Source organism: Carassius carassius, chromosome 12 (genome assembly GCF_963082965.1).
Source record: "Carassius carassius chromosome 12, fCarCar2.1, whole genome shotgun sequence".
In the NCBI taxonomy this organism is placed as follows: domain Eukaryota; kingdom Metazoa; phylum Chordata; class Actinopteri; order Cypriniformes; family Cyprinidae; genus Carassius; species Carassius carassius.
The window spans coordinates 19,333,049-19,357,850 of record NC_081766.1 but is presented as its reverse complement, the minus strand read 5'-3'; the positions used below and the strand labels follow the sequence as shown (position 1 = coordinate 19,357,850).

The 24,802-nt window shown below is 37.1% G+C and overlaps 3 protein-coding genes across 4 annotated transcripts; 2 read left to right on the top strand and 1 right to left on the bottom strand.

The window, feature by feature from the left end:
• Positions 1–1,362: 1,362 nt before the first annotated feature.
• On the bottom strand, positions 1,363–4,735 carry LOC132155055 (prostaglandin G/H synthase 2-like). The gene is made up of 9 exons (XM_059563828.1): positions 4,576–4,735; positions 4,332–4,448; positions 4,100–4,243; positions 3,685–3,989; positions 3,498–3,581; positions 2,888–3,134; positions 2,517–2,803; positions 2,072–2,219; positions 1,363–1,968 (listed from the first exon to the last, which is right to left on the bottom strand). Exons 1-9 carry the CDS (start codon positions 4,634–4,636, stop codon positions 1,556–1,558), a joined length of 1,806 nt encoding a protein of 601 aa, XP_059419811.1. The 5' UTR covers positions 4,637–4,735; the 3' UTR covers positions 1,363–1,555.
• Positions 4,736–6,235: 1,500 nt separating this feature from the next.
• On the top strand, positions 6,236–16,860 carry LOC132155054 (cytosolic phospholipase A2). Of its 2 annotated transcripts, none has more exons than XM_059563826.1 (18): positions 6,236–6,402; positions 6,612–6,712; positions 7,151–7,232; positions 7,322–7,470; positions 8,093–8,206; positions 8,316–8,353; positions 8,448–8,592; positions 8,702–8,838; positions 9,058–9,280; positions 10,053–10,167; positions 10,729–10,866; positions 11,853–11,942; positions 12,242–12,307; positions 13,392–13,631; positions 14,710–14,894; positions 14,996–15,185; positions 16,342–16,499; positions 16,587–16,860. In XM_059563826.1, the coding sequence occupies exons 2-18, from the start codon at positions 6,680–6,682 to the stop codon at positions 16,725–16,727; spliced, it is 2,244 nt and encodes a 747-aa protein (XP_059419809.1). In that variant the 5' UTR covers positions 6,236–6,402; positions 6,612–6,679; the 3' UTR covers positions 16,728–16,860. The 2 variants fall into 2 exon arrangements, with proteins under 2 accessions (XP_059419809.1, XP_059419810.1); XM_059563827.1 differs by having other exon boundaries at positions 6,340–6,402; positions 6,621–6,712.
• A 3,651-nt stretch (positions 16,861–20,511) lies between these two features.
• On the top strand, positions 20,512–24,452 carry LOC132155058 (actin-related protein 2/3 complex subunit 5-A-like). Its single transcript, XM_059563831.1, has 4 exons — positions 20,512–20,754; positions 21,295–21,366; positions 22,994–23,170; positions 23,909–24,452. Exons 1-4 carry the CDS (start codon positions 20,614–20,616, stop codon positions 23,969–23,971), a joined length of 453 nt encoding a protein of 150 aa, XP_059419814.1. The 5' UTR covers positions 20,512–20,613; the 3' UTR covers positions 23,972–24,452.
• The last annotated feature ends 350 nt before the right edge of the window (positions 24,453–24,802 follow it).

Sequence of the window (24,802 nt, the reverse complement as noted above, 5' to 3'; positions counted from 1 at the left end):
TTGCAAACTGGTGTTTATTACCATATTATTTTAATGTATTATCTTAATTATGAACACACTGGGTTGTAGTGCAAACAGTTTTACCATTTACTTCACTTTGTTGATTTATGATAAGCAGTTTCAAAATCAGGAGGTTAAGCACAATAATGTCATTTCATTTCCTCAGATAGCATAAATGAGATGCCATGAGATTTTTTTCAGTCAGCAGTCTATATTTAGATAGCCCAAACTAAACATTGTATTTGTGCACACTTCCCTTATATGTTAAATCTATGTATTAAAAAAGAATCTTTCTTCTCACAGAGAACATGCAGTCTTCTGCATTTCAGCTTCGCCCTGTTGTCTGGGAAAAGTAAACTAAACCACTAAACCACTTCCCCAGATCGGTTGCCAATGCCAAATTTTCCTGCCCCACTACAAAAGTACAAAAGAGTTTTTCCAGCTTGATTATTATGGAGCTTGACCATTTATGTTGACTCAGTTCAGTGGCACCATGTTATTTTGTCTGGGTTCATTTCAGTCAGTTTGCATCACGTCTTTTAAAATCATGAGGACGTTGGATCTGCTGAATCACTATTGGCTCAAGAGCTTCACTGAGTTTCACTTTTTTATGCAGCTTCATTTTTGGCAGACCGACTGTTTTGCAAGTTCATTTAAGTTCAGCAGTTTCACTCGAAAGTCTTTTAGTAAAAGTCATGTAAGAAAAGTTTAGCAGTTACAGGAATTACAGAGCCAAGCAAAGAATGAATGATACATCATAACTTAAGCACGATCCATAGAATTAGAGAACAGTAAAACAATTATTTTAATATAATCTGTTTTCTGCAGAATGCACACTTACAAATACATGATACATGTATTATCATACACATAATACATTTTGTTGTCCAGTTTTTGAGATTGGACAAAATTTGTAGGACTTTTTAAATACATAGCTGTTCATTTTGGGGTAGCAAAGATTTTTAAAATTTGTTTGAAGTTTGTTATGCTCACCAAAGCTGCAAAATACCGTAAAAAGGACCAATACTCGTTATTATTATTATTATTTAAAACAACTATTTCCTATTTTAATATATTTTACAAATATATTTTAGTTCTTTGATGGCAAAGCTGATTTTTTTAGCAGCATCTGAAAAATTCACATTTATTTGACATGTTATTGAAATAGAAAATAAATAATAAATGTCACTTTTGATCAATTTAATGCATTCTCGCTAAAGTGGTATTCATTTATTTTTGAAAAAATCTTTGAGTTTTTCATTAATCTTTTTTTTTCAGCTAAATGCTTGAGCATTAAATTGTGAGTCATTGTAATTGTTTGAAGAAGAATAACTGACAATGAAATGACAAAATATATATAAAAAGCAAAATATCAAAATGTTTTATTCAAGAAATGTGCATTATTAGCAACAGTTGGATGTCCAATGCATTTTGCAAGTCAATAACAAAATACAAAACAATAAATACATAATGAAATAAATCATTTAAATACATAAATAAATAAATAATATAACATCAAGTATCATAGTGAAAGCAATGAGGCTTTCAAAATGTTTCAGAGCTCTGAACTTCGCTCGTTCAAGACAACCGTTGGATTCATATTATTTGGTGTGGAGTGCACTGAGCTTGAATTCACGTTTTCTGAACTCTGATATTTCACATCAGGCACCTGAAATGACACCATCGGACAGGGCCCGTTGATATTCAAGCACACCAGCTTCTTCAGTGACGCTGAGTTAACAATGTCAAATCCAACTTTCCCACCAAACGTGCTCGGCATCCAGTATTCAGGAGAACAAATAGCATTTCCCAAGAGCCCTTTCAGAGAGTAGGGGGCTCCCATCTCTACCATAGTCTCCCCAAACACAGCGTTGGGTCTGGGTTTCTCCACAAGAAGGCCAGGATACAGCTCAACCGCATCTATGTGACCATACAGCTGCTGCATTTCAGCTGCCAGCTCCTTGTCTCCTGTTTTACCATACAGAAAAAGTTACAATTAAATAAGAGGTCACATAGTAGGGTTTTTTCTTCAGTTCTCAATTGTCTAAGTGATATTCACTGTTTATCTTACCTGTCATCTCCTCAAAAGACGAGTAGGGCTTCATGTTGAAGCGTATCCTATAGGCATTGAAAGACTGGTACCGCATCTGTCTGGAATGCTCCAGAATGTTAACAGCCACTCCTTGAACTGCAGCAGGCAGGTTACGTCCACCAGCAACCTGTTCACACAAAAAAAAGATAAACATTAGCAGAATTCACCTAAAAATGAACATCCGTCTTCATTTACCCACTCTCATGTTGTTCCAAAACTGCATGACTGTGGAACACAAAAGATATTTTGTTTGTCCAAAGAATAGAAGTCAATAGGGTCTAAAACAACACTGGACCCCAGTAACTCTCATTTTATGGCATTTTACAAAATATCTTCTTTTGTGTTCCACAGAAGAAACAAAGAAAGTAATTTGGAACGACATGAGACTTCTCTGAGAAGCTTTCCGTCTGTAAGTGAAACTCACCCTTCCAGATGTCTGTTTGGTGAAGGATTCCACCATGTTGCGGATGCCGTGTTTGGTTAAAATCGAGTTGTTAAACACAAACTGGTGGTGGCCGTAGACCTGGTCCTGGATCTGAAAGTTGTCGGGCATCAGCGGGTGCCAGTGATACAGAGTGTTGAATTCGGATGCGATGCGGTTGTTGTACTGAAAGCGTTCACTGAAGAGAAGCTCTGGGTCAAACTTGAGCTTGAAGTTGTAGCCACTCAAGTGCTGAACGTAGTCCTCGATCACGATTTTGATGGTCTCACCTAGGAGAAAAAAATCTGGAATATTTAATCCCTCTACAAAGTTTTGAAGATTGTATTTTTTTCTATGATGCGACCAAGACTCACCAATCAGGATGAGACGAGTGGTTTGGAAGATCCTCTCATCGTCCCAGTCGGGATGCTCTTGCTTCATGATATCACAGACACGGTTGTGCTCACGAAGCCAAATGCTAGCATACATCATCAAACCTGGAACCAGACCGAAGACCTCATGGCCCACAGCGAATCTTTGTTCTTCTGGGATATGAGGAGGATAGTGCATCTCCACCTGGACATCCTTCACCAACGGAGGATACACCTCACCATCTACAACCTAAGAGTCAAATACATTTTTCCATTTAAGTTTTCACATTAAAACGACAAGCAATACTTTTGGCCGTTTTAAAATATTAGTTTAATTGGGCCATCATTTACTCACCCTCATGGCATTCTAAACCTGTACTTTCTTTCGTCAACATAAAAGATGATATTTTGAAGAATGCCTTGAATGAAAGTCAATGGGGTCCAGTGTTGTTTTGGTCCCTACTGACTTTCATTGTATGGACAAAAATGGTTCTTCAGAATGCACTCTTGTGCTTTGCAAAATAATGAAATTCATACACATTTGAAACAACATGAGGGTGGGTGAATGATGACAGCATTGTCATTTTGGGGTGCGGTTTTGATGTCCACAAACCTGATACTTCAGCTTTCCATCTTTAAATAGACGAAGTTTGTGTTGTCTCTCCAGCGTCTCTCCATAAATATGCCCCAAATCCACCTAAACCATTAGAGAACCTTTAGAAATTGCATTGCAGTTCCTTATACACGTTGGATGGGCTGTCAAATTTCCCCAAATACAGTGGTTAATGAATTGTACTTACTCCATGGCCCAGGGCTTTGGTGAAGGCTGGTCCTTTTTTAAAGTCTGACTTGAAGAACTGGTGAGAGAAATGCTGGGCGAAGAAAGCAAACATGAGACTGGTCCTCTGTGGATCAGGGATGAACTGTTTCCTCACCAGCACCCTCTCCACCACCTGCTTTGCATTTGGGAGATCAGGTGTAGGGCAGTTCAGGGGCAATGGGGCGAGGGTGCGGGTGTAATAGGACAAGTTAGAATACGCTTCCCAGCTTTTGTAGTTATAATCTGCATTGTACGTCGGTGGACTGTTGACCAAATGAGACCTTGCTGTAAAAAAAGAAAGAAGTATAGTTTTATACATTTATTTAGTCTTTTATTATTATTATTATGTTCAGTTTTTCTATGAATCCACTTCAAAATGACTTATTTTAACTTACATGTCAGGATATATCTCATTATAGCATCTCTCAGGAAAGAGATGTTGTTGATGATGTCCCAGATCCATTTATAATGCGTTAAAATATGATGCAGTATGCTTGGTCTTGGTTTCAGATTTGCTTTGACAAATGTTAGAAGTTCGGCTGTAAGGCAAAAAAAAAATGTGTTGAGTATACACATTTTCCCTTATGTAAAACTTTCATCTATGTAAAAATCCATTGCCAGACTTACGGGTAGTGCAGTTTTCACCATAATATCCTGTCCTGGTACAGTCACATTCATAAGCATCAGCACCCTTAGATAAACAAACACCCTGGTTTTGGCAAGGCTGTGCACAGCATGGGTCGTCTGCAGGAAAGAGTCATAAAGAAACGAAATGTTATTTCCACGCATGGTTAGACTGAATTTGTGTAGAACAATCAAAACTCTGAAAGAAGCATGTAAGTCTAACATTGCTAAAGCTGAGTTAACTTACATCCTTCACCGGGAAAGATCCAAAAGGTTGAAAGTAAGACCAGGCAAATCAGTCTATTCATTCCAGAAGTTGTATGTCGAATGTCTTACTCCGAAGCAGAAGCGCGTAATCTGGTTGAGAGAGTAGAATGTGAGTGCCTGGATGCGCTCCTGTGCCTTTTAAATCCTTGAGCATGAGATATGCTTGCGCAATTTCCAAGATGTTGGAGATAAAAAAAAAACATGGAAGGTTTGTGACGTCATGAACCGACTGAATTTCTCAATATGTTGCACATTTTACATTTTATATTCAGGAAGAAGTAGGCTAGCGAATAATTTATTATTAGGCCTCTGAAAACTTAGTTTCATAGTCCTCTTTTTTCTATTGCATTTATTTGTTGTTTGCAATTTTTTTTATTATAATAAAGCATTTATTAATTTGAAATAGGCTATTTATTGATCAAATTATTATTGGTAAAAACAATGACAAATATATAATAAATAAAAAACTGATAAAAAAGATAATCTTGATTACATCTATGTTCATATTTACAACTAGCCAAATGACCTATATATGTTCAGGTTTCATAACAAAGCCTACTCAAATGTCCCTCCAAAATATGTGAAATTATTAGCTTATAATTTGTTATTATAATTATTATACATTTGATCAACTAGCAATGGCTTTAAATTGAGGAAAAGAACTGTAACCTCTGTACTTTTCCAAACCAGACACCGGCAGAGATGTGTACAATACGGGGATTCCAGTGATGATGAAAGCATGAATAACTCAGGAGCGCCACCTCTCAGATAATGTGTCACTCACTATTACATTCATTTGCAATCTTACATTCTGTGATCATTTTAATACTTTATTATTTAACCAGTCTATCATAATCTTAAATGAAAACCTGAACACTTAATTGCAACGACAAATATATATATGTGTGTGTATATATATATATATATATATGTGTGTATATATATATATATATATGTATATGTATATATATATATATATATATATATATGTATATATATATATATATATATATATATATATATATATATATGTATATATATATATATATATATATATATATATATATATATATATAATATTAACATAGCGCTAAAATAATTCCCGTCGTAGTCAGTCCTAGTGAAATATGAGAAGCAGGGGCGGGGGAAGAGTTTGGGTCCGCCCTGAAATCGACTGATTTTAGAGAATCGATTCGTTTGAATGAACTGGTTCAGGAAACTCATTCAACGTTCATTCAAGTCATCGATTTAACGCTTTCTTGTTTAAAACCCTCTCAAGGCAGGTGTTGCTGATTTGCAACAGTTAAAAACTAAAAACCTTATTACTCCAGATACATATTTTATGTATCTGGAGTACTAAAAACTTTACTAAAGGTTACTAAAGTTACTAAGTTACTAAAACTTAATTTGAGCCTGAGAGGGTTAAGGTTCATTAGATAATCAATACTGATATTATCACTGATGTTTTCAATCACGTTTATGTATTAGTTGTTTTTAGCGTACATTTTGGTGGTCCAGTTTGGTGCATTTAGTCAAATTAAAACTCTGTCAGCTTTGCTGTTTTGGCAGAGAAACTTTCTCAGTAGTTTAAAAAATAGTGTGAAAAGATGCGATGTGTATAGTTCCAACTTTTTACCCACATTTACAAACCTTGTGCGAGTCGGTTCGATTGAATCATTGCAATGAACAGACTCAAATGAACGATTCGAATGAATATTTAGTCCACGCAGTAATTGCGCATTCCTTTTGGCTTCCTGAAGTAACTATTTGTCGGAAAGGGTCCATCATCACTGCACCACTAGCTATGGTAAGTTCTTGCTTGTTTCATTTCTCTGTAAAGTCGTAAAACGTTTAGTGCCCACGCATGTATGACTTACGCAACAAAATCCTTCTTAAGCAGTTTCTGTGAAGGCGAACTTGTAGGTTTCAGAGCGTTAAACTCAGCTTATCATGTTTCAACCGCTTGAGCGTAGACTGTATGTTGTTGTTTTTTTCTTCCTCTTTTTTTATTGTCAGAGTTTACAGATGTTTCCCGGACTGTCTTGAAATAAAGTGTCTTTCCTGACCTCCACATTGCTGTCGGAATGTCCTCCATAGACCCCTATCAGTACATCATAGTAAGTCATTACGTTTCACCAAGTCAAGAGAGGCATTTCTTGAACTATCACTATCACTATCACTATTGTTGACGCGGTAATTTGAGGTTTTGAAAGATCTATTTAAATTTTTAAGACCAATTAATTTATTCGCTGATATTGTCATTATGCATTAACATTTCCAATTATGGGTCACCATACTTGGCTGTATGTCACGTCACTTTCACATTTAGTCTCGAAGTTAGAAATGGAAAACTGTAAATCTGCTGCTCTTTTGCGTTGTGTTTGGATTCATTTGCATACAGATAGCTGCTGAGTTTATGAAATTCGAGACACATTCACTGTTTGGGAATCACATAATGTATATTTCCTACTTCAGTAAAATGAGCTTCCTTTATACATAAATACATATTTTACTGCTCTTAATATTCTTGCCATTGTGGATCTCATTATGTGCAGGTTGAGCATCAGTATTCTCATAAATTGAAGGTAAATGTGGCGAGAGCTGAAAATGTGACGAAAGGAGCATTTGGGGATTTATGTGAGTATATATTTATACTGTGTTCCTTGCTATTTAAATAAATCCTCGAATGAGTGTTTGTACTTAAGTGATTGTGTGTCGGTTCACAGTGGACACCCCTGACCCTTATGTGGAGCTGTCCATTCCAACCACACCAGAGTCAAGAAAACGAACACGCCACATAAATAATGACATTAACCCGACATGGAATGAAACATTTGAGTTCATACTGGATCCCAATCAACACAATGTTTTGGGGGTGAAAGATTTCTACTCCGATTACTTATTTTTTATTTTACACTTTCCTTTAAAAGCTTTATTTCCTTATTCTAAATACTTGACTGTATTTATTACCATCTCCTGATTCAATACAGTGGTCCCAAAAAGTACGACTTAAGTCACACTTTAAAATCTATAAATTATTTTGAATTAGATAACAGCATCAAATCAAGTATCTGCTTGACAAATTACACTGTACTTTTTACTAGACTGATTTCACATTTCCCAGCTGCCTTTGCAATGACTTTTAACCAGCAGGTGTCATGTGATATTTAGCAGATGTTTAGGAAGTCCGATTTCCTCAAGTTTACACAAGGGGCCCTCGGAGCTACAACGTTTCCAAACACTTTTTGTCTTAATATTATACTAGACTATTACTTAGACTAAATATTTGGGGTCAGTAATTTTGTCAACACCAAATCAGCATATTAGAATGATTTCTTTTTGTGAAAAGTTTTGCTTGAAACGTGCTCCTGTGCTGTTGTTGGTTTATATGGCATGGCCTAATGCAGTATTAATAAAAGAGTTGTATTGAATTTTCAAAAGTCTTCGGAAATACATCAGCACTTTGTTTTAATGCTGTTTGAATGCTCTATATTTAGATGACACTGATGGATGCTAATTATGTCATGGATGAAACCCTGGGCTCAGCTAAATATTCCCTTTCAAAGCTCAAAGTGGGGCAGATGGAGCACGTGACCCTACCTATTGGCAAGGTAAAGTTTTTTTTGTTTTTGGTAACACTATCAACCTGCCATGAACTGAATTCATAGTTACTGCTTTTCAGTATCTTGCTGTTTACTATTATTCTCTGATTTTTGCTAGACGACAAAAGTGTTCCTCGACTTGTTCTTAGAAGTGTGGTATGTATGAAGAAATGTTTATTTCTATACATATGTGCAAATTTTATGCATACTAGCTTGAATAAGGGACTGGAAGTGAGTGGTTTTTGTGCAGTGCGTCCACAGACTTGCGCTTCAGCATGGCTCTGTGCGATCAGGAGAAACTCTTCATGCAGACGCGCAGGGACCGAGTTATGCTCAGCATCAAGAAGCTTCTTAAAATGGAAAACCCTCGCTTCCTTCCAGCCTCACCTAGAGAGGTAAAGTTAAAAACCACAAAAACTGCCTTATGAACTGTGCTGTACTAAAAAAAGAATCGTATCTCTAGCGAGAGTGATCCTTTCTGATAGCGGCTCTATTTTTGCTCAGGTTCCCACCATCGGCATTTTGGGTTCTGGAGGTGGTTTCCGTGCCATGGTTGGCTTCTCTGGTGTAATGAAGGCTCTGTATGAATCTGGGGTGCTTGACTGTGCAACATACGTGGCAGGACTTTCTGGATCAACATGGTCAGTAAAAGTCGTTCCAATTTCTTTGATTAAAACAGATACAGAAATCCCAAAGACTTCTACAAACTTAAAAATACCAGTGGTTCCAAAAGGAGATTTTCACAGCGTTGCTATAGAAGAACCATTTTGGGCTTCCCCTAAGAACCTTTCAGTGAACAGTTCTGAAAAAATCAAGTGAAGAACATCTCATTAACATCCACATTGGCTATATTCGCACAGGTATATGTCCATGCTGTACTCGCACCCTGAATTTCCCGCTAAAGGCCCAGGGGATATTAATAAGGAGCTGATGAACAGAGTCAGCAATAGCCCACTCAAACTGCTCCTGCCCCAAAACATCAATCGCTACGTCAAAGCACTGTGGAAGAAGAAATCGGCCGGACAGCCTGTCACTTTCACTGACATCTTCGGGATGTTGATCGGAGAGACTCTGATTCCGGGGGTGAGATATGTGGCGATACAGACTGGGTTATTGAGGGTTTTTACTGCAATAGGGCATCAAGAACTGCATGAACTCCACTGTACTCTATTTATACACTGTAGTTTGTTCAAGTACAAAGACTCCTTTGTATGTTGTCTCTCTATTATGCATCCCAATGCAAATAGACCCTTCTCTTGGGGAGGAGCGTCCTTGTAAAACAGGAAGATACTTCTCAGTACAGGAAGGTAGTAGCCCCAGTATTTATGAATGTACACTACAGTTAATATATTTTTTATTACTTTAAGAAAAAAAGAAATGGCTCCAAAAATGTCATCATTTACTTCTTTATTTCCTCTACGAACAAAAAAAAAGGAATTTTTGAGACTAATTGTTGTTTTTGTCCATACAGTTACAATTAATGCAGACTGGAGCTTTTAAAAGTGTCAGATATATACATGCAAAAGCTATACAACAGCTTAGTGTGAGGAACAATCCTGTCGGACCAGCAAAGTGTTTAAAACTTTTTAAACTTTCAGTGTTCCATTTAAAAAAAAGTAAGTCAGACAGGTTTGGAGCGACATGAGGATGAGTAAATGATGATGAGACTTTCATTTTAAGATGCACTGTTCCTTTAATTATACAATACTGTTGCTACCGTCCTTTTAGAAAATGCTATGTAAAAAAACTTTGTCAATATCGGTTTTTAACATACATTGACACAGATGCTGTGAAGACCTAAAGGAAAAAGTTTTGATCATTAAGGTGTGTGTGTGTGTGTGTGTGTGTTGCACAGAGAATGGACGCTAAACTGAGCTCCATGCAGACGAAGATTAATGAAGGTCAGAGCCCCCTTCCTCTCTTCACTTGTCTGCACGTCAAACCTGATGTCTCTGAGCTCATGTTCGCCGGTAAGATCACAGTTCACATAAACATTAACAGTTGCTATTAGCTCAATTGGTATCGATTACTGTGTGAATTGAAAAATTCTTCTGAAAAAGAAACGAGAAAGACACAGCAACTGTCCGTATTTGTAATGACTGACAAAATAGTAAACATTTGTATAAGACTGCTTCAGAGCCTTTATGGTAGCTGAACTCTATGGATTTGTTTACATTTGTTTAATACTGTAGAAAACATGCAAATATTTGTTATGGTGCCTAATGATTGACCCGCTGTGAAGTCATTATGAACTTTCCCAGCTCCTCCCACACTCATTTTAGAGACTAGTCATTGTGTGGATAGGTTGTTTTCTGATGAATGGGATCAGAGATTTTAACTAAACAGATGATGATGTTTAAGTGGAAGTATTTGTCGGTTCAATGGGAGTCACTTACTGCGCTTTACTCTTTGTATCTGTGTGAACATGAGTCACTGAGTCAAGTAGAATTTGGTAGTGCAGTGCAATATATAAAAATGCCTTTGTCATTTTGACTTAATAATATTGGGTTTGTTTCCTCTGTCTCAATCAGACTGGGTGGAGTTCAGTCCGTATGAGATTGGCATGGCCAAATATGGCACCTTCATGTCTCCAGGGCTCTTTGGAAGCAAGTTCTTCATGGGCAGCGTTGTTAAACAATATGAGGAGAACCCCTTGCATTTTCTCATGGGTAAGACTGGGACTGCTCTGAATTTCAACAGAACCCCACAGTATGCATGTAGTGTCACTGGATACTGAAGTACAGTTACTCATGAAATGTGTGATTACTCGTACTTCCCAACAATACATAAAATATTCCCAATAGGTTTGCAAATATATAAAGTTGGATTCATTTCAAAATCTATTCAATCTGTTATTTCATTGAACTAATTCAGTGAAGTAATTCATTGAATCCCTCATTTAATCATTTCGACAATTTGTTTGTGCCACCAAAAAACATCTCTGCATGGTATTTTTTTACTTATTTTTTTTTTATCTTAAAATATGTTTTGTAAAAAAAAAAAAATTAGGTGTCGTTTTAAAGTTTGGGGTCAGTAATATTTTTTTATGTATTTATTGTTTTAACTAATTTAAGAAATGTATTCAGCAAGGATAATTTTTAATTGATCAAAAGTGACAGTAAACACATTTATAATATTACACTATTATAATATAAATGTTTCTTGAACACCAAATCAGCATATTAGAATGATTTCTGAAGGAATATGTGACACTGAAGACTGGAGTAATGATGCTGTAAATTCAGCTTATTTATTCCAGGAATAAATGAAAAACGTAAATACAATACATTTAGTGAAAAACTTGATTTGATTGTCCTTCTCACATTAAGATTTTGGATGACGTAACAACAGCAGCAGCTACCGACAGCTGTTCAAAGCAAACACATGGAAATTGAGATATAAAAGGCTGGAAAATGCGGAGATAATATCCCACTCTTCATGCTTCGTTCTTACGAGAAACCCATTATATAAATGATTCTTATGTCGAATCGAGATCACCTAATTTGCACAAACATCTTGCACCCTTTCAAGAAAGTTTTCTCCATTGAAGAGGGTCAGAGTTAGAATTAATAATCCTTCCTTATTCTGTTTGGTAGAATATCGGTTCCAAGTATTGTTTGCCGTAGCATGTTTAATGAAAGTGTACGTGCTGCAGGTGTATGGGGCAGTGCTTTCTCCATCCTGTTTAACCGGGTTCTGGGGGTGAAGGAGACGACCAGTAGCAGCACAATGGAGGAGGAGCTGGGTGAGGAAGATTGTATCTCTTTGCTATCAGAGACCAAGAACTTTAAGATCCGCATTTCAAAAGAAGCCAATGTAGGCCAGCTTAGATTGTTATCATATTGTCAGTTTGTATCCTTGTAACATGTTGAAATGTGCCATTACTTGTTCTTCTGGCACAAACACATTTACTGCATGAGTGCACAGTTTTAGCGTGGAAATGATAAGATTAGTGCGCTGCCACACTGGTCTACACACTACTGATGTGTGACCTCAGTCAAACCCCAATATCAGTCTAAAAGTGTTTGCCTTTTCTGTTTTCAGAGCAAATTAAACCCGAGCATATTGTGGGTGATGATTCAGCAGATAACGAGGAGGAAACTCAAAGGGGTGAGAAAGTACTCCCTGATGGGTTTTTTTCTCTCTTTTTCACTTTCTCTCGTTCAAACACACACTTACAGTAGTTCAGTTGAGAGCTCAACTTTAAGACAGGTTTGGAGTCGGAGATTGGAGGCTTTATAAGATTGGGAAAAAACATTCTATTCATCAAAGAATCCTGAAAAGTGATACGTATCACGATTTCCAGAAAATATATAGCTGATTTTTTATTTTTTTTATATGGATAATAATAAGAAACATTATTAATGATTGAGCACAAATAATAATTGATCATAACAGAACAAATTAGCACATTAGAATGATTTCTGAAGGATCATGTGACACTGAAATGATTTTGAAAATTCATTTTTAAACAGCAATAAACTACATTTTAACACCGTATTGTGCAATGGTCTTAGGCCACTAGTTTATTTCACCCTAAAAAATGGTTTTAAATCAGTTATTTCTGTTTTGCTGTAGTGTGTCAGAAGGAAAATATCATTTCACATTTCCAAACTTTTTTTTGGCCATTCATTATAATAATCCAGTGAGATTATGCACAAACAGCCAGTGCTCCACACACAGGTTTGATCTCATCATCATCATCATCATCAGTCTGTTTGGAATAACAAACTGAGACCGACTCAATCCAGAAGAACTGTGGCAACGTCTCCAAGATTTTGTCTTTTTATTAATGAATTTATTTGTTTGTTTAATTGTTACCAAGGAAACATTATGTAGTTGTCTAATGGTTTATTTATATAAATTGTTACTAAGGTAACATGTTTAACTCTCTAATGTTTTACACCATATCCCATCATTTTCCAGTAAAATTGTGTGTATGTACAGTATTCATAAGCTTCATTACGTTACATCATAGTTGCACAATTTCCAGCTATTATTGCAGATTAAAAACCTAATAAATGTATAGTGGTAAAAAAAACAACTGTATACACTAAAGATAAATAAGTATGTTTTTCTGATACATTACTGAAAATACATTTCTTAATAAGTAAAAAAATATTAGCAGAGTATGTAAAAATCTGGGGGGAAAGGAGCCAGGGAATCACTGATTGTCTCTGTCTCTTTCATCCAGGAGGCACAGAGAGCGCAGAGGCAGAAGATGAGCGGCAGCGTCATGCCCAGGCGAGCTGGGTTCAGCGCATGCTGACCTCCATAATGGGAGACACTACCCTGTTCACCACACGTGAGGGCCGTGCCGGCAAGGTGCACAATTTCATGCTGGGACTCAACCTAAACTCTACCCTGCCCTTCTCTCCCTTCAGTGGCCTCATGCACCAGAACTCAGTGGATGAAGAGGTTGATGCTGTTACAGGTACTAATTAGCCGATTTCGATACATTTGGATGTCAAGGCAACCTCCTTAAAAAGAAAAGCTATTATAATTAGAAAAGTTGCATATATATATATATATATATATATATAATTTATTATTATTATACAGTATGAGGAAAACTGAAATTATAAAAGTGATTTTATAAAAATATATATATATTATTGTTAATTTAGCTTTTCATTTTTAATCTAGATTATGAAATATTATTATAGAAAAATTATAGTTTTTCAATTTTATTTATAAAAACTCACTCTGGTTTTTTTTTTTTTTTTTTTTTTTAACAGTTAAAATATTTTTCCTACACCTACTAGGGGTCTTCACACCCCATTTTAAAAACCCCTGACTCACAGTACAACCAAACGTAAGGAGCCTTGATCCAGGGCACAGTAGTGAGAATTCAAGGATCGCCCTTCACAGGATTCAAACCTACAAGCAGAATCGTACTCTGTATATTTCTTAGTGCCTAAAAGCTCTACTTAACCTGGTCTTGTGAAGTATGCAGTTAAAAGAAATGGGTGTGACGGTCTGTAGGTGGAACAATAGGCTGATATTTGGTCAGGTGCCACTTGACTTGATGAAGGGCTTTCAAACGTTATTGGTGTCTGAGTGGGAGGAAGTTAGTTAGTCAACTCTCAAAACTACATACATCTAAGAAATACCAACACACCCACTGCAAATTGAATTTTCTCCAAGAGGTTAAATATACAGAAGCATCACACAGGAAGCAGAACATGTCGCAGCAAGATTAGTGATCGTGATAAGACAGTTTTGAGTGCTTTTTTACATTTATGTGTCATTCTGTTAATCACACTGATAATGAAGGCAGACTCTCATTTATCATTATTGAAAATAATGGCACTGCATGTCTACTTCCTGTTCACACTTGGGTGTGGGAGAAAAGATAAGAGATAAGTAATGTTTAATAAATGATGACACTGTTGCATAGAATTGTCTTTACTCAGAAACAACTCGGTGAAATTTGGAGATGGCATTCATCCAGTAGTACATTTATATGTCATTGGCAAACCACAGTGATAAAAGATGAATCTTTCCTGCAGATCCTGACGAGTTTGAGCGAATCTATGAGCCCTTAGATGTGAAGAGTAAGAAAATCCACATAGTGGACAGCGGTCTGACCTTTAACCTGCCCTATCCTCTCATTCTGCGGCCACAGCGAGGAGTTGACCTCATCATTTCCTTCGACTTCTCAGCCAGGCCCAGTGACTCCAGCCCACCATTCAAAGTAAATGTCTGACATGAAGCGTATGCATGACATGTACATATTAAGAATATCATTATAAATGTCTTTAATATCATCCACTTGCGTACTTGTTTGTCTGTTAGGAGCTACTGTTAGCTGAAAAATGGGCCCGTATGAATAAGCTGCCATTCCCTAAGATCGATTCGAAAGTATTTGACCGAGAGGGTCTGAAAGAGTGCTATGTGTTCAAACCCAACAAGGGAGAAAAGAGCTGCCCCACTGTCATTCATTTTGTCTTGGCCAACATCAACTTTCGGAACTTTAAAGCCCCAGGTGAGAGCAGGTTATTAATTACTCACCCTGAAGTCATCCTAGGTGTATATGACTTTCTTTTTACAGACGACTTCAGTTGGAGTTATTTAAAACATTTCTTTGATCTTTCGAACCGTTTGATGTAACTTAGCGGGTGTTGCACTCCATCAGTCCATAATAAGTTTAATAGAAAGCTCATCCATTATAAAAAAGTGTGTCACGCATGGCTTATATCGGCTTATATGGAAATCATTCTACATTCTTCTTTACAAATCCTCATATTGTACTTCTAATTAGTGACAGTTGTTTTGTTTTGATCTCTCCACTGTGTTTCCACGTGCGTCACTTCTGAGCGCCGCATGCGCAACGCTGACCTCATACATCATTCGCCCGGAACTGCTTCGTTTGCAACTTTAAGCGCAAGCTAGATTAAACTGATTATTGCGTTTTGAATATGGATATTTTTCTAGCAAAAACACATAGATTCGATCCAGGAGGCATTTGTTCACCCACTGTGAAATTAAATTAAACTTCTCATGGACCGATGGAGTGCAACATCCGCTGAGTGACATCAAACATCTTGAAAGATCAAAGACAATTTTTTAAAAACTCCAACTTAATTCGTCTGAAAGGAGAAAGTCATATACACCTGAGATGACTTCAGGGTGAGTCATTTATGGCTTAATTTTCATTTTTGGCTGAACTAACCCTTTAAGGTTAAAATAGTGAGTGAGTCATTCCAGCCTATTCTTCGAAGTAGTGACTAATTCAGTCTATGATCCAGACTCTATGGCTCCTACTGTATGTTCAGTTCAATCTGATTCATCAGTTGTGTTTACAGATTCACAAAAAAAAAAAAGTTTTAACTGTATTTTTGATCAAATAAATGCAGCCTTGGTCAGCCATCCCCAAACTATCTTTTGTATTGTACTGTATACAGAGGGGTCCACATGACTGAGACAGCATTGAAATGCAGGGATTCAGGCTCATTTAAACCCAAAAATAAATAATGTTTTAGGATGCTGGGATTTTTTTCAAATGAAGAAATGTTATGATGTAAAGTGAATCAGATGCTGTACTATTTTTAGGTCACTTATCAAAAATGTGTTATTGACAAGTGAACTTCTTTGGGAAAATGGTCAGATTTAATCATTTTCTCTCTTCTGTTTTCTTGAAGGAGTTCCTAGAGACACAGACAAGGAGATAGAGTTTGCAGACTTTGACATTTTCGACGATCCAGCCTCTCCCTTCTCCACTTTCAACTTCCAATACTCCAACCAGGCCTTCAGGAGGCTTCATGACCTCATGGAGTTCAACACGCTGAACAACATCGAGGTCAGTTCTCCTCCTTCAAACTCTAATTCATACAGTTTTTGCAATTAGTTTTTGGTCTTCATTCTACATGACTCTTTTGTTTTGCAGGTTATAAAAGAAGCAATTAAAGACAGCATTCTGCAGCGACGAGAGAACCCCTCACGCTGCTCCGTTTCCCTGTTACTCAATGAAATTGAAAACAAGAAGTTCCTGAAACGAGATACCAGCAATGCAAAACGACACACCTAACAGATAGCTGCAAAAAGCTATGCAAAAGCTGAGACTGTGTTGGTCCACTGGTGCTGATTTCTCATTTCATGAGAATCACTGAGCAGATTCATCAGACAAGACTGGACTGACCTTATTATATGGAGCCAAAAGAGTCTCAATAAAGATAAATGCACACACAACATTCACATATACACACACAGGATACACAAATGCGCACAAAATTCACAAATGCACACACAAAATTTAAAAAGCACAGAAGATTCACAAATGCATACAAAATTCAGAAATGCACACAAAATTCAGAAATGCACACAAAATTCAGAAATGCACACAAAATTCAGAAATGCAAACAACATTTACAAATGCGCTCAAGATTCACAAATGCACAGGACAAGATTCAGAAATGTATTTCTGATGCACACATATATATCTTGATTTACAAACTGCTTGCGGTCTGTGAACTTCACTGCCTTTTTTTAAACAGGGAATGATCTGCAACCAATCAGATATCTCCCTTGTTTTAGCCAATCACAAGAACGCACTCCACGTGGGGGATCATTTGTGTGTAGAGCCAAGTCAGGGGAGTCTCAAAATTCACACACAAAAATGCAGTGAAGTTCACAGACCGCAAGCAGTTTGTAAATCAAGATATATGTGTGTGTGCATCAGAAATACATTTGTGAATCTTGTCCTGTGCATTTGTGAATCTTGAGTGCATTTGTAAATGTTGTTTGCATTTCTGAATTGTGTATTTCTGAATTTTGTGTGCATTTCTGAATTGTGTATGCATTTGTGAAACTCCTGTGCTTTTTAAATTTTGTGTGTGCATTTGTAAATTTTGTGCGCATTTGTGTATCCTGTGTTTGTATTTATGAATCATGTGTGTGCATGTATGAATCCTGTGTGTGCATATGTCAATGTAGTGTGTGCATTTATCTTTATTGAGACTCTTTTGGCTCCATATTTTTACACGCTCATTTTTTATGCTGCATTCCAGACCACTTTAAATTTCCCCAGCTCCCACTGAAAGATAAAGGCACTCGAGGTCAGACTTCCAATTCATACCAACCAGGGTTATTAATGTTAAGGAGTGGAATGGAATAGATTTGAAAATGGTCAAATGTTTTTGTGTATGGCGAGACGAGAGTACTACACTCTCATTGGTCACTGAAAACATAATCAAATTAGCCAGAATATTTAATAAACAGACACACAATGGGCAGGGGACGTAAAGAACTTTACAACATTCAGGACCTTTTCCCAACTTAATTTCAAAACGATTCTTGAATTACCATGTGGGCAAATTCTTCATGTTAAATTGCTTGCAAATCTGTCTGTGTACTTCTCTACGGGTTGCAAGGAGCCAAGTACTGGCAGCTTTGTTTTCACTTGACATTTTAGCAGTAAATACTGTTCTGGGAGTAATTTATGGTCTCAGTGGCGGCCTGAGCCTTAGGACTCGTTGTTCTTCATGCGTTTCTGCCGATGTGATAAGAAAACAATGAATGCTCTCCATTCGGTTCTACTGTGACGCATCTATGACCAATAGCCTTGCCTTCAGGACAGGATTCATCTCATATTTCAGCGAGCAAAGATTCATTGCTTAGGAACTGGATTCAGCTGCTTTTATTTATTTCGCTTACAAATGACGTCTCCCGCCCAAGGGTTGAAAGGAAGAAGGTAAAATGCCATCTTATTCCTCCCACGCAGGACTCCACCTCCTTGTGAGGTGTCACATGATGGGACATGTTGTGAATACATATATTGGTGGCAGACTGGCACATACAGATCTAACTTCACAGATAATCATTCCTCTGGTTTACATTCTTTATGATGAAAGTGTATGCAAGATTATTTATTTGAATGCTTATTGTGTTTTATAATTCATTTTAAGATTTGGACATCTCAAAATTAAACATTTGAAATGAATGTAAATGGGGGGAAAAAGTGCTTAAAGCAGAGCAGGTAACGTTTTTCATAAAACTGAACTGAGGTCAGTAGGATAAAGGTGGCAGGTAGATACCAGAAAGACTGGTTGTGGGGTAAAAATAGACCTAAGCTTTAGAGTGCACTTTAAGTCCAAAATAAATGTCTACTTTTATACATTCTTTCCTGTTTGTGTTGCGAACAGCACAAGTATCAGATCCTTTAAAAGTGGGCATGTTCTGTATGAATGTATGAATCATGTATACACAACAGTTATCTGTGTCATGTACATTTAAGTGATGTTACCAGCCTGTGTAGTGTAGTGTCGTGCATAAACGTAATAAAAGGATATTTATACCAATGAATGGTTTGAGGATTTTTTACTGGAATTATACACAGTGTTTACTTTAAGAAGCTGGATCAGGATCAGGATACTGACACATTTGTCAGTACTACTAACAAAGCGCACTTTATTGTGGATTTGTTTTTTTTTTCACAATTTTGTTTTCATAGGTTTTGCAAAAAGGTGCCTCATTTGAGGAAATGTGCGTGTGTTGGGAAAAACTGTAGTTGTTGGGAATTTCCTGCAAAGTACCTTACAGTAAACCGAAAATAAGAAATTCCCTAACTGAAAAGCAAAGTAGAGCTTTTAGTACTACTACGGAAATGGTTAAATAGTATGTAAAATCAAATCTATTGTATCTTGGCATCTTGTGCCTTTGCAGGGCTGACATTTCTCACAGGCCAAAGAAATTATTCATGTTGAAATGTGTTTCTTATCCCCCTTATATTTCATGAATGGGCTATTGTCAATCATAGTAACAGATCTCATCAGATATAAGTGTTATTACTGGTCTTCCTTCATCACTTCCTCATGCTCTTCCTCTGTTTCAAGCACTGAATGGTCCAGCGTATCTCTCATATAGGCTATAAAGTTTAGGGAGACTGGTTCTTCTTTTAGAAAATAATGTAATGGTTTGAAGTGTTTTGCTCATCTGTTAGAGGCTGGAATCCAAACTCGGTGCTATCAGGGAATTTCACACATTGTCTATGACACCTCATTCGAATAAAACAATGTGATAATGTGTTAATGCTTGTAAGCTCTGAGGTGCAGGAGATGTTTTGTTTCACATGTACCTGTATGGATTATTATCCCCACTAATACGTTGGTAGGACATGGCATTGCTTGCTAAATGCAACTTTGATAGCATGGCCTCTTTTCGCCTTTGAAAAGGTTTTGATTTAGCATACATAGCCATCTGCTGGGCTGCTGGAGGAATGTGAGTATGAGTAGAGGACAGTCAGGTTGTATAAGACTGACTCAGTTGCTCAATGCTCATGCATGAATAATTAAGCTCATGCAAGAGATACCTCCTTTAATTTCACAGATCAAACAAGTCGAATAACAAAAGGTTATATTTGGAATAGATTCGTTTTTCGTCCCACCCAATTCATAAAGTGAAAAACTAAACTGAAATTACTTTCATTTAAATTCATTTGCCTACACATTGAGAGCAGTATATATATTCAGAAACGTATTTCAGTGTTGCCATTCATTTATGTTTCTTAAGCAACTTAATTAAATACATTTGGTACAACCTAACCTGTAAAAAAATATATAATATAATATAATATAATATAATATAATATAATATAATATAATATAATATAATATAATAGTTTTCGCACTTTTGCTACTGTTCGGAACCAATGACAAATTTATTGCAATAACTAATAAAAAATTAAATTAATCTTAAAATTAAGTCTTAAAACGGATTGATTGGGTGCCACCCTGTTTTTATACAATCTATGGCGCCACCTAGAGTTAGACTTGAGATAACAATTGTAAGTTTTCATTTATGCCACTGACACCAGGGGGCTTTATACGCGGAAGTCAACAATCACCGAGCTGCTTCCTGAAAGTGCTGGGACTATTTTGCATGAACTGACATCTTCTGATTGATTAATCGAACCAGCCATGTCGAAGAACACAGTGTCCGATCGATTCAGAAAAGTTGATGTAGACGAGTACGACGAAAACAAGTTTGTCGACGAGGAGGAAGGCGGAGAAAATCAGCTGGGTCCGGATGAGGCTGAGGTGGATTCTCTCATCAGATCATATCCTTTCAGTCCAGACCCATGACTTTTATTGCCATTTTTCAGACTTCCTGCTTTCTTGCAATATATCATTTGATTTGTCGTTTTATGAAAGCACTTGATATTCTGGTGTGCTGTTGCTATAATGGGTTATATTTCTGTCCTCTCGTCCAGACGTGGGTGTGGTAACGTTAGTCAGTCGCTTCATTCATTTAGGACGTGCACATTTCATATGCTCATCATAAATTTCCACTGCGGATCCAGCTCTTTTAAAACTGCAGAATTACAGCAGTAATGTTTGAAGTGCGACACGTTAAGCTGTATTTTATGGATGTGGCAATTACTTAGAATGAGCTTGCTGTAGAAACACTTCAGGATGCCACCGACTTCCGGTTGCAAGACTGCAATGTGTGAGGGCGCTTTACAATTCCTCACACCTTCTAATATGTACTTTCCGACCACTTTCAATAGTTTATGTAAAATGGTATTTAAAAAGTGAATTTTATTCGTGGCTAGACGTGTTTTCATGCGCCCTGCGGTGCTTTCCTTAGCGCGTGATACAGGGAACCTGATGGGAGCTCTGCAGGCAGTACTGAAGAATCCACCCATCAACACCAAGAACCAGAATGTGAAGGTGAGTTACTGCTAAGTTTCTCAAAGTATCAATTATGTAAAACTTCTAGCTTGATCATATTCTACCAATCGTTCTCACCCTTTTTGCCTCCAAGGTCCTTTCTGAGGTCCCCTAGTGGTTATAGGTTACCAGAAATCCACATTACATCAGAATTCCAATTCCAATCCGTCCAATTGCTGCTGAAAACTAGCCCAGTCGCATTTGAAGGGGTTCCCTGCTAAAAATCGTGTTGGGGGGGGGTAAAATACATGTTTTTGGCATGGCTCCTGGATAAAATTAGCATCTCAGGGGCTAGATATCGTGTTATTGTTATTGCTTCAATCCGCGGCAACAGTGTTAAAGGGATACTCCACACCAAAATGAACATTTTGTCATTAATCACTTAACCCCATGTCGTTCCAAACCCGTTAAAGGTTCGTTCATCTTCGGAACACAATTCATGATATTTTGGATGAAAACCGGGAGGCTTATGACTGTCCCATAGACTTCCAAGTAAGTTACACTGTCAAAGTCCAGAAAAGTTTCAAAGACGTCATCGGAGTAGTCAATCTGCCATCAGTGGTTCAACCCTAATGTTATGAAGTGACAAGAATACTTTTTGTACATGAAGAAAACAAAATTACCGACTTTATTCAACAATTCCTCTCCTCTGTTTCTGTTTTCCATTTTGGAGATTATGAGCTGAACGCAGGCAGCGTACGCTCTTCTGAGTCAGCCGCGCCACAAGGTTGCGCTGTTTTCTTTAAAATCAAAGCGTACGTTCACTGCGTTCAGCTCATAATCTCCAAAAAGGGCACTATGGTGATGTAGAGAGAAGCAGAGGAGAGGAATTGTTGAATAAATACTTTTTTTTTCTTTGTGTATAAAAAGTATTCTTGTTGCTTCATAACATTAGGGTTGAACCACTGATGGCAGATGAACTATTCTGATGACGTCTTTCATAGTTTTCTGGACTTTGATAGTATAACTTTCTTGGCAGTTAATGGGATGGTCACAAGCCTGCTGGTTTTCATCCAAATTATCTTAAATTGTGTTCTGAAGACGAACAAAGCTTTTACGGGTTTGGAACGACATGGGGGTAAGTGATTAATGACACAATTTTCATGTTGGGGTGGAGTATCCCTTTAAAATAGCCCAATTCCACGGGAAAACCACAGACTTGGCAACACTGGGTTTACCTTTACATTTCCTGGCCTTTAAAAATCTTGGAAATTAATTTAAAAAAAGTAAATATTTTGTCGTTAATTTAATTGGCGGTTACAGTGTAAGCTTAATGCAAAAAAAAAAAAAGCTTAATTTCTTTACATTTATATACAAGAAACATAAAATATATTTTAAGGCTTTGAATAAGACTATTGCACATGGTGAAATGACATGGATAAAATGTTACACCTATGACAATTTTATTTATGTAGAACAAGATAAGATGACCAGTACTTTACAGATACAACAGTAAACAGCTTATTTAGATGCACATTTAGGATTGGAGGTTAATAAAAATCTCAAATGAATGGAGTCATGATTCATATCTTTTAAAGGATAGTTCATTGTGTGTGTGTGTGTGTGTGTGTGTGTGTGTGTGTGTGTGTGTGTGTGTGTGTGTGTGTGTGTGTGTGTGTGTGTGCAGGACCGGGCTGAAGGCCTCGTGTTGAAAGTGCTCAGCTCTTTCAAGACTAGCGATATAGAAAAGGCTGTCCAGTCTCTGGATAAGACTGGAGTTGATCTCCTGATGAAATACATCTACAAAGGCTTTGAAAAACCCTCAGACAACAGTAGTGCCATCCTACTGCAGTGGCATGAAAAGGTACCTTTTTTTACAATTAATAAAATACATTTAAAGGAATAGTTCCCTTAAATATGAGAATTCAGGCAATACAGCACTCTTAAAAAAAAGGTTCCAAAAGGGCTTTTTCACAGCTATGCCATAAAGAACCATTTTATGTGCCTTTCAGTGAAAACTACTTAAAAGAACCATGTTTTCTTAGTCTAATGAACATTTAAAAGATCTAAAGAACCCTTTTCAACTATAAAAAGAACTATCTGTAAAGGTTTGTTGATGTTAAAGGTTCTTTGTGGAACCATAGATTGTTTTTAAAGGGGTAGTTCACCTAAAAATGAATAAATTAACTCATTGTTTACTGGCCCTGGTGTTGTTTTAATGCCATATGCCCTTCTTTCCTTTCCAGACTACAAAAGTTGAAATTCAAAGAAATACTTGCACTCGTCCATACAATGGCAGTGAAAAGTGACTAGTATAATTTTTTTAAGACACAAAAGTATCACTGAATGGTGTCCAATATACTCCAAGTGTTCTGGGGTATATGACAGGGTTTGGTTAATGTCTATAACTCCCAAAAAAGTGTCTGTGTACACAATGACTTAAATATATCTTATATGACAGGAACTAACCAGTTTCAGATGATGTGAATGTGAAAACTCTTGTTGCAATTACCTCAGCAGATATATTCAGTGGTTCATTGATAATTTGTTTTGAATTTTGGGGTGATCTACCCCCTTTAAGTGTCGGTCTCTGTCTGTACAGGCTCTCTCAGCAGGTGGTGTGGGCTCCATTGTCAGAGTGCTCACGGCCAGGAAGACTGTGTAATCTTCAGCACCGTGGCAGGGTTGGCGGAGGGACTGGCTGGCACAACCCCTCATGGCCTGGTTTCTGCCCACACTGCCAAACTCTGGAGGATATCCAGTCACTCACCTTTTTTTAAAACGATCAAACATCACAGTCCCATTTGGATTTCTTGCGATGAAGTTAAGCACCTTGGATCCATGTTCACAGAACGGTGACGAGAAAATGTTATTGTTGACCTCAGTAGTTATTAAGCACAGACATTTTAGCTATTTTCAAAGGAAACGTCTCTTTGCTCGTCTACTTCACATACTTCACATTCTCATACCTGTCCTGATGCAAAGTCTCAAGCGAACAGAATAAACAGTACATGTAATCACATGACTAAATCTTTAGTCTTGTTATTACAGTGGCATGTGATCGTACTCTGGAGTTGTTGTTTTTTTTTTTTTACTTAAAGGGATAGTCCACCCAAAATTATGCCATCATTTACTCACCCACATTTTTTTTGTTTTGACTGTGGAACATAAGACAGTTTGACTGTGGAACATAAGAAGATATCTTGAAGAACTTTGGGATCCAAACAACATCTTGGTTTTCTTTTGTGTCAAACAGATTTGGATGAAGGTGAATAAATGATGACCGTATTTAAATTGTTTGTATGAACTATCGCTTTAAGAAGGTGATCAACTTTTCGTTCACAGGATTTTTACTTTCCACTCTTTTCTTCATCTGCTTCTTTTCAGTTGCTCTGTGGAACATGCAGCATCAGTATTTGCTTTATCCTACTTGCATGCATTGCGTTATATATAAGTTCAGAGCTGGATGATGAATCTAACCTTATATGAACTCCTG

What these genes read in the sequence shown, in the direction of transcription:
- LOC132155055 (XM_059563828.1), bottom strand. Translation starts at nt 4,636, where the DNA reads ATGAATAGACTGATTTGCCTGGTCTTACTTTCAACCTTTTGGATCTTT. An exon ending in CACTCGTCTCATCCTGATTG is followed by an intron (nt 2,804 to 2,887) that starts GTGAGTCTTGGT and finishes TTTTTCTCCTAG; the next exon opens with GTGAGACCATCAAAATCGTG. An exon ending in CCAAACAGACATCTGGAAGG is followed by an intron (nt 2,220 to 2,516) that starts GTGAGTTTCACT and finishes TTGTGTGAACAG; the next exon opens with GTTGCTGGTGGACGTAACCT.
- LOC132155054 (XM_059563826.1), top strand. Translation starts at nt 6,680, where the DNA reads ATGTCCTCCATAGACCCCTATCAGTACATCATA. An exon ending in AGGAGCATTTGGGGATTTAT is followed by an intron (nt 7,233 to 7,321) that starts GTGAGTATATAT and finishes GTCGGTTCACAG; the next exon opens with TGGACACCCCTGACCCTTAT. An exon ending in GACTTGTTCTTAGAAGTGTG is followed by an intron (nt 8,354 to 8,447) that starts GTATGTATGAAG and finishes GTTTTTGTGCAG; the next exon opens with TGCGTCCACAGACTTGCGCT.
- LOC132155058 (XM_059563831.1), top strand. Translation starts at nt 20,614, where the DNA reads ATGTCGAAGAACACAGTGTCCGATCGATTCAGAAAAGTTGATGTAGAC. An exon ending in CCAAGAACCAGAATGTGAAG is followed by an intron (nt 21,367 to 22,993) that starts GTGAGTTACTGC and finishes GTGTGTGTGCAG; the next exon opens with GACCGGGCTGAAGGCCTCGT. An exon ending in TACTGCAGTGGCATGAAAAG is followed by an intron (nt 23,171 to 23,908) that starts GTACCTTTTTTT and finishes CTGTCTGTACAG; the next exon opens with GCTCTCTCAGCAGGTGGTGT.